Below are 12,526 nucleotides of genomic sequence, written 5' to 3'. Positions count from 1 at the left end.
ACTCTTGCTCAGGCTGGTCTGGAACTCCTGAGCTCAAACAGTCCACCCACCTCAGCCTCCCAGAGTGCTAGGATTACAGGCATCAGCCACAGCACCCGGCTGAAAAGAAGGCTTTATTAAAAAAAAAAGATCATGACTCTGTTAAAGAAAATATTTTATTTAAAAGATCACAATTTTTACAACCCTATTTTGGCATTCCCTTATTTTTTTTAATGTGCTAGATACCTCTGGGGGAAGAAAAATGCAGTGGCCCAGGCCTGTTTCTACCTAGAGGCGCTGGGTTTTACTCAGGCTCTCAGGGCCTGCACCTACAGGAAGCCACCGGGCCAGGAGCCCACCCGCTCACAACCCGAACCATACCCATTTGCTAAGGGGCAAATTCTGGGTTTGCAGGTGCATCACTAAGGCAAGAGGTAGCAGCCCCCATCGTGGAATGGCCCTAGGGATCTGAACCCAGTGACATCTCCTGTCCTATCCACTCTGCCTTCTCAGCCCACTGCTTGTCTTCCCCAATTGTGACCTCGTGTTATTCCAGAATGAGCTCCCCTCTGGGCCCTTTTCCTTCTGGACTCTGCCCTGTAATGGGGCTGGGGACTGCAAGTGGGGAGGGAATATGCCAAGCTGGCGGTAGAGATGCGCCCTGGATAGAAGGAGACACCAGGCTCAGGTAGCCAGGAATGGATGCCAGCCTAACCAAGGGGGTCTTTCTGCCATGGCCAGCCTGACCTGACATCCTCTGCCCTCCTAGGGAAGGAGAGAAACCAAAGACTGGAAGATAAGGAATAAGTTGCAGGATGGGTTATAAGCAGAAGGCAGAAGGGATTCAGAATTAAAGAAGCTGCCCTTTCCCTGACTTTGGGGACAGCTGTCAGGGTGGGAGACAGGACCCAGGCCTTAGGCAACGCCTGCCAGGCTAGACATGAGGGATGCTGGCATCTCCCCACCCCACCCCCAACTGCCTTCCTCACAATGGGGTTCATTGCTGAGGCGGTAGGGGCATTGTAGGGGGTGTACAGTTGGGGGCCTGCCTGCCAGACACCCTTGGGGAGCCTGCCCTTTCAAGCATGAGCCACACCACCTGGGCTCCCCCACTCCCAGTGTGCTCTTAGCTCTGTCTGCCTGGCTTAGGGTCCTGGAGACCTTCTTGGAGTTCATCCAGCAACCATCATGCAAGGTGGTGCTGGGGGCCGCCCTTATACTAGGAGGTGGAGGCCTCATGCTGTGGGTTCAGAGAAAGAGGAGAAGGAAGGCAACCCTTGAATTTGCACAAAATGAGGATGAGTCACCGGAATCCCACAAAGCAGAGAAGGAGAGCTGGATCAAATCTCACTTTAGCTGCTTTTCCAAAGAGAAGCTGGTCCCCAACAGTGCCAGCACCAGCTGCAACCCTCCCCAGCCCGAGAGTGGGAGGGGAGAGGCCAGCACCACCATTCATATGGAGACCGTCACCACCAGGCACGGAGAAGTGGGCACTGCTCTGCGCCGGGAATCTTTCACCAGCAGGCAGAAGGCATCTGGGTCCTCGGTGATCAAAGATACCCACAAGGAGTCTGGAAAATCCTCGTCCTCAGATGAGGCCACGTGGGCTGCCGTCGCTGCCTGCACCAAGGAGATCGACACCAAGGGACAGCAACTGGCTAACTCCATGTTGCAGCGGGCCACGGCTTACCAGCACTCAGGCCACCTGGAGTCCAGGGACATCAACCAGGAGGAGCTGAAGGCCCTCGAGGAGGTGGAGATGAAGCTGAAAGGGAGTTTCCTCGCCAAGCGGGAAAACACCATAGCTGGTGCCAACCACATACACACTTTCTATGGCCATGGTCACCATGGCCACCAGAGCCACCAGGGTCACCCAGGCCAACCGAGCCAACAGGGTCATCCAGGCCAACCAAGCCACCAGAGTCACCCAAGCCACCAGAGCCACAGCCTGCCCAATCGCAGCCACCTATGACTCCTTTGAAGCCACCTAACCATGGATGGAGATGCCCCTTCCCCCAGCAGGGCTGGCTCCATACAAAGGCCTGTTTCTCTCCTGTGTGGCAACCTATGCGGCCCAGGGTGAGACGCTGCTGCCAAAATCCCTTCATCCTCAGGCCCCCCACGGGGATGGTGGCCCCTTCGACTCCATGAGTGGGGTCTGCCACAGAGGATGGCCGCTGGTGGAAGGAGGGCTGGGAGGAAGCAAAGCAGCTGACATACACCCCAAGGCCCCTGAGGCCCCACTGAGAGAAGACAGACAAGGCAGACCCCAGGAGCAGCCGAGAGGCCCACACTGACGCCAAATGCCTGTAACGGAGCCAATAAAGCCTTGCGTGCCCTCACTCGGAGTCCAGGGGTTCTGTGGCCAGCTGAAGGCCTGGGCGGGGATGGAGGGAGTGGGCTCCTTCTCCAGCAGTCCTGTGTGTGTGCACCTTGGCCTGGGGCCTTGGCACTGGGAATGATGTAGAACTCCATAAAACGGCCTCCCAGGTCTCAGGGTGGGGAAGGGATATCTCCGGGGCCTCAACAGCCCCCAACCTGCTGTTGCCAGGGAAGGGGGAAGCAGCCAGGTGTTAGGGGAGATGGGGAAGAAATAGGCTTCCAGAAGAAAGTAAGTAAGCCAGGTGGGACTTAGGGCCCCGGTTCTCTTGGTGCCATCCTTGCCCTATTTCTTCTCAAGCCGTGTGGCACCCCACACTGCCGTTCTGTCTCCCTGCCCCCTTGGGATCCATGTTAGTACCTCCCACCACCTACGTCCACAGCCAAGGGGCCAGCATAGCCCTCTCTTCTCGTTTGAGTTACTGTTGGGGGCTTGACTGGCTATAGCTGCTACTACTGGTATTACTAGGACTACTAGCAGCTTCCTTTTTTTTGAGGGGTTTTTTTTTTTTTTGAGTTTTTAGTATACGCCTTGCTCTGTGTTAAGTGTTAAGTCATGAGGAAGGTATTAGCTGAGCTTTGCAAGTGAGGCAGCTGAGGTTCAGAGATGTAATTTGCCTGAGATGACATGGATAGTAAGCGATGCTGCTGGGATTGGATCCCAGCCCTGCCTGACTCGGAAGTCCACACCCTAATCCCTGCCTTGTGCTGCCTCCCCGTCCTCTTCCCTCCACCCCCACATGGCTCTACCTCTCACGTGCTCACCCCTGACTGCTTCCACGTGTCCTGACACTTTCTCTGCCCTCCTGCAAGCCTGGGACTCTCCTGACCTCCTCTTCCTGGGTCCCAAGAAGCCATTTCCGGAGCTTGTCAGGCAGTTAAAGGGAAGGCAGCTGCCCACCCCCAATCAGCGACAAGGCACTAACTCCAAGTGAGTCTTTGAAATTTCTTACCGTTTGGATTTATTATGGATTTACTGATGGTTCCCAACCTGTGCGCCTCAAACCCCAGGGGCCCAGAATCAATGCACAGGATGGATAAATCCATAAACACCTTAAACGTTGTCAAATGATTTAACAGAGCACAGTTGGGCATATGTGAATTTTTTGACATTCCTAATCAATGACCTTATATACATTTTGATATATATTTGCATATTTGAAATATTAAAATAATTTATAATAAAAATAAAAATTTTAATTGGAAAAAATGGGGTCAATCACACTGGAAAATGTAGGAGGTTGCCAAATTAGACAAAAACCAAGAGAGTGCTGAGGTTTGGCTTCTGAAAGTGATTGTTAAAATGCATGCAAATATCTGGAAGACCTTAAATCCCTTGTTAAAAGCTTATTATGTGAAACTTCAGATCAGCCAATTACAACTTGGGAATCTTAACTTTAAAAAAAGTCTCAAACTGGCAAAATTCAAATAAAGCCTTTAGCTGATGGTATCATACTAACGTTAATTCTCTGGATCATCGGACTGTAGGTGGATAAGACACCATCATTTGTGGAGGCCGGTGAGGGATGTATAGAAATTCCCTGTATTATTTTTGCAACTTTTCTATAAGTCTAAAAGTAATCCAAAATTTAAAGTTAAAAAATGTTTTCAGACAATTTAGTTGTGAGCTGCAAGCAAAATGGCCTCTAGGCAGCCAACTCCAATATATACTCTTGGTAAGGACTTTTTTTGTTGTTTTTGAGACAGGGTCTAACTCTGTCACCCAGGCTAGAGTGCAGTGGTGTCATCATAGCTCACTGCAACCTCAAGCTCTTGAACTCCAGTGATCCTCCTGCCTCAGCCTCCCAAGTTGCTGGGACTACAGGTGTGCACCACCATGCCCAGCCAATTTTTCTATTTTTTGTAAAGACAGTCTCGCTCTCGTTCAGGCTGGTCTCAAACTCCTGACCTCAAGTGATCCTCCCGCCTTGGCCTCCCAAAGTGCCAGGGCTACAGACATGAGCCACTGCGCCTGGCTTTCTTTCTCATTTTATAGGAGAGGCCAGATGGAGAAATTTTGCCTAATCACACAGATGGGGGTGGGGGTGGGGGATTGAAGGGTTCTGGGGACCTCTGTGCATGTAAAGTAGGCAACAGGAAGTATAAAGGACAGGTAATGGAAGAGCAGGGCAGAGAGGTCCAGTGGAGGGATTCCAGGAAGACTTCTCAGAGGAGGTGGCAATGATGATGGACCAAGAGGGCATAACAGTGACGGAGGATACTCCTTATATGACTCCTTTTGGCCACAGTAAGTCACCATGTGCTAGTATGTCCCCAACCCCAAACACCTGCTCTCCTCCCAGGCCCCCTTGGCTCCCAGAACAGCCAGTGTAACTAGGGGGCAGGGGGGAGTAGCTTCCAAAATGAGAGTGAGCCTCCTTCGTCTTACAGCTGGAGGGGGCCTCAGAGGCCCCCCTCCTGATTTCAGGCTCGAGCACTTTCTCCTGACCCCATAAGAATTACAGCCGATACTTACTGAGCACCAGGTTCTAGTCTAAGTACTCATTTAAACTTCAAACCGACTCTTTGAGAAAGGTGCTAATATTATCCCCATTTTTCTGTTGAGGAAGCTGAGGTTTGGTTAAGCCGTTTTCTCAAGATCTCCTAGCTGGTGAGGGAGCCGCACCGAGGGTTAGTCCCCATCTTCTCTGACTTGAGAGCAGGTGCGTCTGGCCACTCCACTGTGCCGCCTTCCTGCCTCTCTGCCGCTCACTGTCCTCACTCCCTGCTCTGTCCCGGCCCTGGCCTTTTCCTGCCTCTGGCCCCTGTCCACACTAGCGGAGGCACACGGGCCTGCGGCTGGCCCTCCAGCCAGGGGGAAGGAGGGGCTGCATTCACAGATTTCCTAGAGCCTTCGGTACATCTTGTTATCCGAGAACAGCCTGATAAGGTAGGATTGAAATGATTTCCTCGTCACCCCGTAGAAAAGGAAACGCTGACTCAGAGATGTGACATGACTTGCTCAATAGCCAGAGGTGACTTTCGAGGCTGGTGCTCCCTGACGGCACCACACTCCTGCTTCCCCAGCCTGGCATGTCTTCCTCTTGGGAGTCAGGCCTGGGTCCGCTGCCCCCTTAAGACAGGAGGGACGGCTGTGCCACAGGAGGCTTGAGCACAGGGGCCTGCTTCTGCCACCCAGAGCGCAAGCCCCAGCTATCCTGCTGTTCAGGCCAGGCCCAACCAGTGGGCCCAGGGCCTCTGGAACTGACTGCCAGGATGAAGGATGCCTTTGGAGGGACCACAGAGAGAAGCTGCCCCAGCCCAGGGTGGCAGGCAGGGGTGGGGAGGAAGGTGTCTTTGGCATTCGAATAGAGGAATGGCAAGAGCTTGGTCTCTAAATCCTTCCTTAGTCAAGGGGTGCTGGTGCAGTCGTGGCTAGACTGGGGTCTCGTCCAGGGATGTCAGCCTTTATGAATGGGCCTGACCCACTGGGAAAGTTCTAGGGCCTTACGTAGCAGGACACGAGGAGGCCCCTGCCTTCACTTCTAGCCTGACGTGGAGGATCAGTCCTCTGGGAGCAGTCCAACAGAAGCCAAAAGCTATTTGCCTCAAGATGTTCCCTGCAATGTTACCAAAGCTGGGGGGAAGGAAAACTAGCTACATATCCAGTAAGAGATACCCTGGCAACTCACTCTATGGAATATAATGTGTAGTGAACAGCATGGAAAAGACTTGTGTGAAGTTGAGTCTACATCACACTATGTCCCCTGAAGGATGACTCACAGGAACAATTTCTCTTGGTCCCAGTGCCAGGAAACTCTGTGTTTCTCAGGGCACTTGCTTGGCTTTTATCTTTTGGGCTCTACATGTCTGTTTGCTGACCATGTTTCCCTTTTAGCTTGGACTGTCGGGAAGCTCCAAATCAAACTGATGGCCTGTCTCTCACACTGTATGGCAGGGCTTTTGCATACCAATACTGCTGGTGGCTTTATTTTCTTGTCCTTCTCCCAAATATCCTCCTATTATTACAATTAACAATCCTGGCCGGGCGCGGTGGCTCATGCCTGTAATCCTAGCTCTCTGGGAGGCTGAGGCGGGCGGATTGCTTGAGCTCAGGAGTTCGAGACCAGCCTGAGCAAGAGCGAGACCCCGCCTCTACTAAAATTAGAAAGAAATTAATCGGCCAACTAAAAATATATAGAAAAAATTAGCCGGGCATGGTGGCGCATGCCTGTAGTCCCAGCTACTCGGGAAGCTGAGGCAGGAGGATCGCTTGAGCCCAGGAGTGTGAGGTTGCTGTGAGCTAGGCTGACGCCACGGCACTCACTCTAGCCAGGGCAACACAGTGAGACTCTGTCTCAAAAAAAACAAAAACAAAAACAAAAAACAATCCTGTTGTGTTGTATGCTGTATTTGTAAACTAGTTCAGGCTTTTTTTAATGGACTAGGGTGGACAGGAGAAAGGAAAGAAGAGGAAAGAGGAAGTTAAATGAAAAAAACTTGAGAGGAAAATGATTCTACTAACATTCTCATCATTTTCAGCTGCAGAGCACCAATTCTCTTGTAGAGATAAATTGACACCTGTCAACTGGTACAGGTTACAGGTTCCTGGTTAGAAACCTCAAAACTACATGATTGATAAAAGAGGAAAATGCAAAATAAAACAATGAGATATCACTTTTCATCCAGAAAATTGGCAAAAATTTGTTCTGACAATACCAAGAGGTGGCATGGATAGACACTGACAGGCACATCTATGCTGCTGACGGGGTACACACTGGTCGACTGCAGATGTGGCACACACGAAGCCGCACACAACTGTGACTCAGCGATTACACACCTAAGTGTCTGGACTCTAAAGGAACTCTTAGACATGTGCACAGAAGACTTTTCAGGAAATGTTTGTCTCAGCACCGTTTGCAATAGCGAAAAGAAGGAAACATTCTAAATGTTCTCAGCAAGAGAACGACAAATAAATCGTGGTCTAACCATATAATAAAATACTATGCAGCAATTGAAGTGAATGTATCAGTCCAGGCATGGTGGCTCACGCCTGTAATCCTAGCACTCTGGGAGGCTGAGGCGAGAGGATCGCTTGAGGCCAGGAGTTCGAGACCAGCCTGAGCAAGAGCAAGACCCCCGTCTCTACAAAAATATAGAAAAAATAGCCAGATGTGGTGGTACACACCTGTAGTCCCAACTACTAAGGCAGGAGAATTGCTGAGCTCAGGAGTTTGAGGGTGCAGTGAGCTATGCTAATGCCACTGCACTCTACCTGGGGCAACACAGCAAGACTGTGTCTCAAAAAAAATAAACAAATAAAAATAAATAACTCAAAATGAATGAGTTAGAGCTACATGTGCTGCTATGAACAAAGATCAAAACATAAAGTTAAACAAAAACAGCAAACCGCAGAAGGTTATATAAGCTCAATTCCATTTCTACAAAGCTCAAAATTACAAAAAACATATTATATTTTGTTCATGGTCTCATATATACATCTTACGTGTATAAAGACACAAATGGGGACAGTAAACACCTGAGTCAGGACAGAGCCAAGGAAGAGGAGGGTGATGGGGCAGGGTTGCCGTGGGGGCCGGACACATGGATGTGGATTGTATTATTGCCCATTCCATTCGGGACGGATAAACATTTCATTAAAACGAAGAAAAATGATGTGAACACTGTCGTTGCAGCCAGGTGAAAACATTCTGCTTGCATCGGGACAGGGATGCGAAGGAGACGTGTGAAAGTCTATGGTGCTGGGGAGTAGGCGCACCCTTGTCCTGGGTCGGCTGTGATGGGGCCTCTCTTGCAGGCTTCCTGGTCCAGGGCTCCACCGGCGAGTTCCCCTTCCTGACCAGCAGCGAGCGCCTGGAGGTGGTGAGCCGCGCGCGCCAGGCCATGCCCAAGGACAAGCTCCTGCTAGCCGGCTCCGGCTGCGAGTGTGAGGCCAGAATGCCCGGGCCCTGGGGGGTGGCTGGGTGCCCAGTGTCCAGGCTCCTTGGTCCTGGGCTCGGGTTCTGTCTCCTTGTTCTGCCTCTTCTGGGACACACTGAGGCACCCTTACTTGGCCTGGTGCCTGGCCCAGGCCTCCTTCCGCCTGCTCTCACCTCCCTCCTTCCTCCTGCAGCCACTCAAGCCACGGTAGAGATGACTGTCAGCATGGCCCAGGTCGGGGCTGACGCGGCCCTCGTGGTGACCCCTTGCTACTATCGTGGCCGCATGAGCAGTGCAGCCCTCATTCACCACTACACCAAGGTGGGTTCGAGGCCTGGGACCAAGAGGAGGCTCTGCCCAGGGAGAGGAGACGAGAGAAGCTAGGAGCAGAGTGAAGCCTACGTCACATGAAAGGCAGCTCTAGGAGATGGATGGCATGTCCTCTTGTATGTGCTGTGTGACACTAGGCAGCTTACCTAACCACTCTGTGTCACTGTTTCCTAAGATGGGAGGAGCAATGGCATCCACCTCATAGGGTTGTTGTGAGCATTAAATGAGGTCAGGAACATAAAGGGCTTAGGACTGTGCCTAGCATGTGGAAAGCACTCTATCAATATTACCCATTACTGTTGCTTACAATCAGGGCATGTAGCACCAGTGGCTGATGGCTAAGGAGGGGGCCCTGCCCAGGTAGCCCTGCAGTGATGCAGGCCAGGACTTGGGGCAGGCCTCCAGACCCAGGACCTGGGGAGGCTGCCTGCTCCCCCTCTTCTCTGCACCCCCAGGTTGCTGACCTCTCCCCAATCCCTGTGGTGCTGTACAGTGTCCCAGCCAACACGGGGCTGGACCTGCCTGTGGATGCGGTGGTCACGCTCTCCCAGCACCCGAATATCGTGGGCATGAAGGACAGCGGTGGTGATGTGAGTGGCCACAGCTCCCGGGCTGGAGCACCCTCTCCTTCTCTGGGCCCTAGCACTTTTGCTACCAACTGCAGGACAGCTCTGAGATCCGTTTCAGTCCTGGGCTCCTGACTGGGGCCTCTCCGTCGTGTGGGCTCTCTGGGGCTTTCTCTGAACTTTGGGGCATCTTTTGGGGAACTGGGCTGTTATTCTACACTTGCCCAGGCTGGTGGCCAAGGCTCTGGGCCCAGCTCTTATGCCACATTTGCTGTTGCAGGTGACCAGGATTGGGCTGATTGTTCACAAGACCAAGAGGCAGGATTTCCAGGTGTTGGCTGGATCAGCTGGCTTCCTGTTGGCGAGCTATGCCTTGGGTAGGCCTCCTGCTGCTCTTAGACTATCATGGGCAACCAAGATGCACCCAGGCAGCTGGATCTGCTGAGAGAGACCGTGAGGGCTGGGGCTGGGTCTGCAGAGGGTAGTTTGCCAGCCTACCTGCTCTGAAACCTCAGAACCTGGTCACACTGCTTGCTTGTCTGAATACTGGGTACTCATGAGTGACCTTGTAGGGTATAGGAGGGTGGCCACGTACAAACCCTGGCCTGTAGGAGGGATGCCTGTGGTTTGTGCTAAGTCCCAAGCTCCATGCTTAGATGACAAATTTAGCTCCCCTAAGCTTACCTTGTAAATCATTCTCTGAGGGCAGAGGCCTTGGGGCCCTCCTCTCTGGTTCAGGAGTCCGTTTTCCTGTCCCCCTGTCCCAGCCAGAATGAACTGTCAGACCTTCAGCGTTGGGCCATAGATCTTCAGCTCCCTGATCAGATTCTGTTCCAGTCCAGGATCCTAGAAATGTCCCTTAGACCAACTGCTCTTGTCTGTTTTCAGTCAAGATCCTTGGGTTCCGATTGGATTGAGCCCAGGAGGGGAGGGCAGGGTAAGGGAGGGAAGCATCTGCCCCCTCCGGCTGAACCCCCAGTGAGTGGATTTGAGTGACCTTCCCTGCACTGTAGGGGACAATGCTGGTTCCTATGCCCTCTGGGCTCTGCAGATTTTGGCTTGAAGTCCTTACGCATCTCCCTCTGCCATGACACCGTGCAAGGAGGGGATCCACTTCTGCCTCGTCCCTGAGGTTGGGGTAGATGGAAAGAGCACAGGCTCTGGAGGCTGGGGGATCCAAGCCAGAATCTCAGCTCTGCCATTTATTCACTGAGTACTGCAGGGCAAGGCACTCAGCCTCTCTGGGCCTGAGTTTCCACTCCAGAAAGCACAGAGGTATTGCGAGGATTAGAGAGCATAAGCCCTGGGTCTGCCACAGTGCCTGGCACACAGTACGTATTCTGTAAGTGGCGGCTCTATTAGCGCATTCCACATTGCTTACTGTCTCTCCAGTCCTGAGGCCACTGTGCTTAGGGCCACTCCTAACTAGCCTTAGAATCCGACTTGCAGGCTTACAGAAGTGGTAGGGCTTTCTGAGATCATAGCCAACCCATTTTCATTGCCCAGATGAGTACAAAGAGGGCTAGAGAGTCTTGTCCAAGTTCATGCAGCCAATGGGAGGAAATACCCTGTCTCCTGTGTCGAGAGCTCTTTCCACTCCCCCACCCCACCTCCACCGCTGTCCCAGCTGAACTCACTGAGGGGAATAAGATTTCAGAAGAGCAAAGGCTTCCCATCCATTCCACCCCTTTCCAGGACTGATGAGTCAGGGGGACGCTGGAGGTGCCAACCGGCAGGTGGGACTTTACTCTGGGAGGGGTGCAGGCAGGAACTGTCCTTGAGCTCTCCTTTAATGCTACCTGCCCCCCACAGATCAGCTCTGAGCAGCACTCTGTGGGCAGGACTCTATTTTGCATATGCAGGCAGCTTTTCTGTCTGAAAATGTGTACTCTGGACTCACAGAGCATGCCCGTGACATGGCCAACCAGTGGCATAGAAATTCGTATCTTATGTCCCTAGAAGGAAGAGGAGCTGGGGACCAGGGTTTGGGATTCTTTGTGGGAAGAGGCCTGGCTGATGTTCTGCATCTTACTCTGGGACAGGAGCTGTGGGGGGCGTGTGTGCCCTGGCCAATGTCCTTGGGGCTCAGGTGTGCCAGCTGGAGCGACTCTGCCTCACGGGGCAATGGGAAGATGCCCAGAAGCTGCAGCACCGCCTCATCGAGCCAAACGCCGCGGTGAGCCAATGGCAGCAGTGGGGGTGGGGGGATCTGTGTCCTCATTGGAGCAGGACCTAGGGCTGGCACGGGGTCCCCACTCAGTGGTTTCCCTTTAAGAAAGTCCTTTTAGAGAACATCCCACTGTGGGAATTCCTTATGCCTCCCCAGAAAATCCTAACTTTAGACAAAGTTGAGCTCTATTGGTTCTCAAACTGAAGTGTGCATTAGAATTCCCTTAGGAGGCTAGTTAAAATTCTAATCCTTCAGGCACAAGAATATGCATTGAAACAAACATCTCGAGTGACTGTGACATAAGTAATCCTAGGACCATACTTAGAGATGCTCTGCTCAGAGAGAGTGAGCCAAGGGCCTTTAAATCAGCTTTATAGGGGCCAGATCCTAAAAAAAAAAAAACAGAATGATTGGGGGTAGCAAAAGAAGGGTTGGAAGGCTAAAGGTATCAGAGCCCAGATTTTCCAGGAGGGTTCTGTCTACAAATAGTCTATTCTGCAGTCAGAGCGTGTACTCCAATTCTGTGCTGGGCAAGCCAAGGAGAACTTAAGATGGAATACCTGTCAAGTTCAGAGCTATTTAAAGTCTGAGGCAACAGAAAAATGTGTGCCCCTATATACATATTTTAATGTGAATTTGAAATTAAACTTGTTATTTAGAGATAATTATAGATTCACATGCAATTTTAATTAATAATACTGAGAACCCCCAGTTTCCCCCCATGGTAACATCTTACAAAACTACAGAATAAATTCACAATCAGGATATTGACACTGATTCAAGATACAGAATGTTTCTGTCACCATGAGGATCCCTCATGTTACCCTCTTATAGCCACGCCTACACCCCCTCTTTAACCCCTTGCCACCACAAATATGGTCACCATTTTTATAATTTTGTCAGTTCAAGACTTACTATATGAAACCATACAGCATGTAACTTTTGGGGATTGGCTTTTTTCACTCGGCATAATTCTCTGGCGGTTCATCCAGGTTGCTGCGTGTATCAATAGTTGATTCCTTTGTATCTCTAAGTAGTATTCCACAGTGCAGCTGTACCACAGCATGTTTAACCACTGCCCCTGTTGAAGGACAGCTGGGTTGTTTCCAGTTTCTGGCCGTTGAAAACTGCTGTGAACATTCATGCATAGGTCTTTGTGTGACTGTAAGTTTTCACCTTTCTGGGATAAATACACAACATTGCACTCAGTGGGTCATATGAT

General features: G+C 51.5%; 2 protein-coding genes across 2 annotated transcripts in view; both read left to right on the top strand.

The window, feature by feature from the left end:
• Positions 1 to 12,526, top strand: part of HOGA1 (4-hydroxy-2-oxoglutarate aldolase 1) — a 24,991-nt gene that overhangs the window by 4,791 nt on the left and 7,674 nt on the right. The window contains exons 2-6 of the mRNA XM_012654521.1: positions 8,117 to 8,245; positions 8,432 to 8,559; positions 9,024 to 9,158; positions 9,415 to 9,511; positions 11,177 to 11,310. Of these exons, the coding sequence (XP_012509975.1) occupies positions 8,117 to 8,245; positions 8,432 to 8,559; positions 9,024 to 9,158; positions 9,415 to 9,511; positions 11,177 to 11,310 (623 nt within the window). The remainder of the gene's footprint in view (positions 1 to 8,116; positions 8,246 to 8,431; positions 8,560 to 9,023; positions 9,159 to 9,414; positions 9,512 to 11,176; positions 11,311 to 12,526) is intronic.
• On the top strand, positions 1,217 to 1,951 carry LOC105818452 (chromosome unknown open reading frame, human C10orf62). Its single transcript, XM_012654449.1, has one exon. It carries the CDS (start codon positions 1,217 to 1,219, stop codon positions 1,949 to 1,951), a length of 735 nt encoding a protein of 244 aa, XP_012509903.1.

This window comes from Propithecus coquereli, unplaced genomic scaffold (assembly GCF_000956105.1).
Source record: "Propithecus coquereli isolate 6110/MARCELLA unplaced genomic scaffold, Pcoq_1.0 Scaffold440, whole genome shotgun sequence".
Taxonomy (NCBI): domain Eukaryota; kingdom Metazoa; phylum Chordata; class Mammalia; order Primates; family Indriidae; genus Propithecus; species Propithecus coquereli.
The sequence above is the reverse complement of the archived record's forward strand: the minus strand, read 5'-3'. Positions and strand labels throughout refer to the sequence as shown.

Bases quoted from the DNA above. Each gene is read 5' to 3' on its own strand.
- LOC105818452 (XM_012654449.1), top strand. From the start codon at position 1,217: ATGCTGTGGGTTCAGAGAAAGAGGAGAAGGAAGGCAACCCTTGAATTT.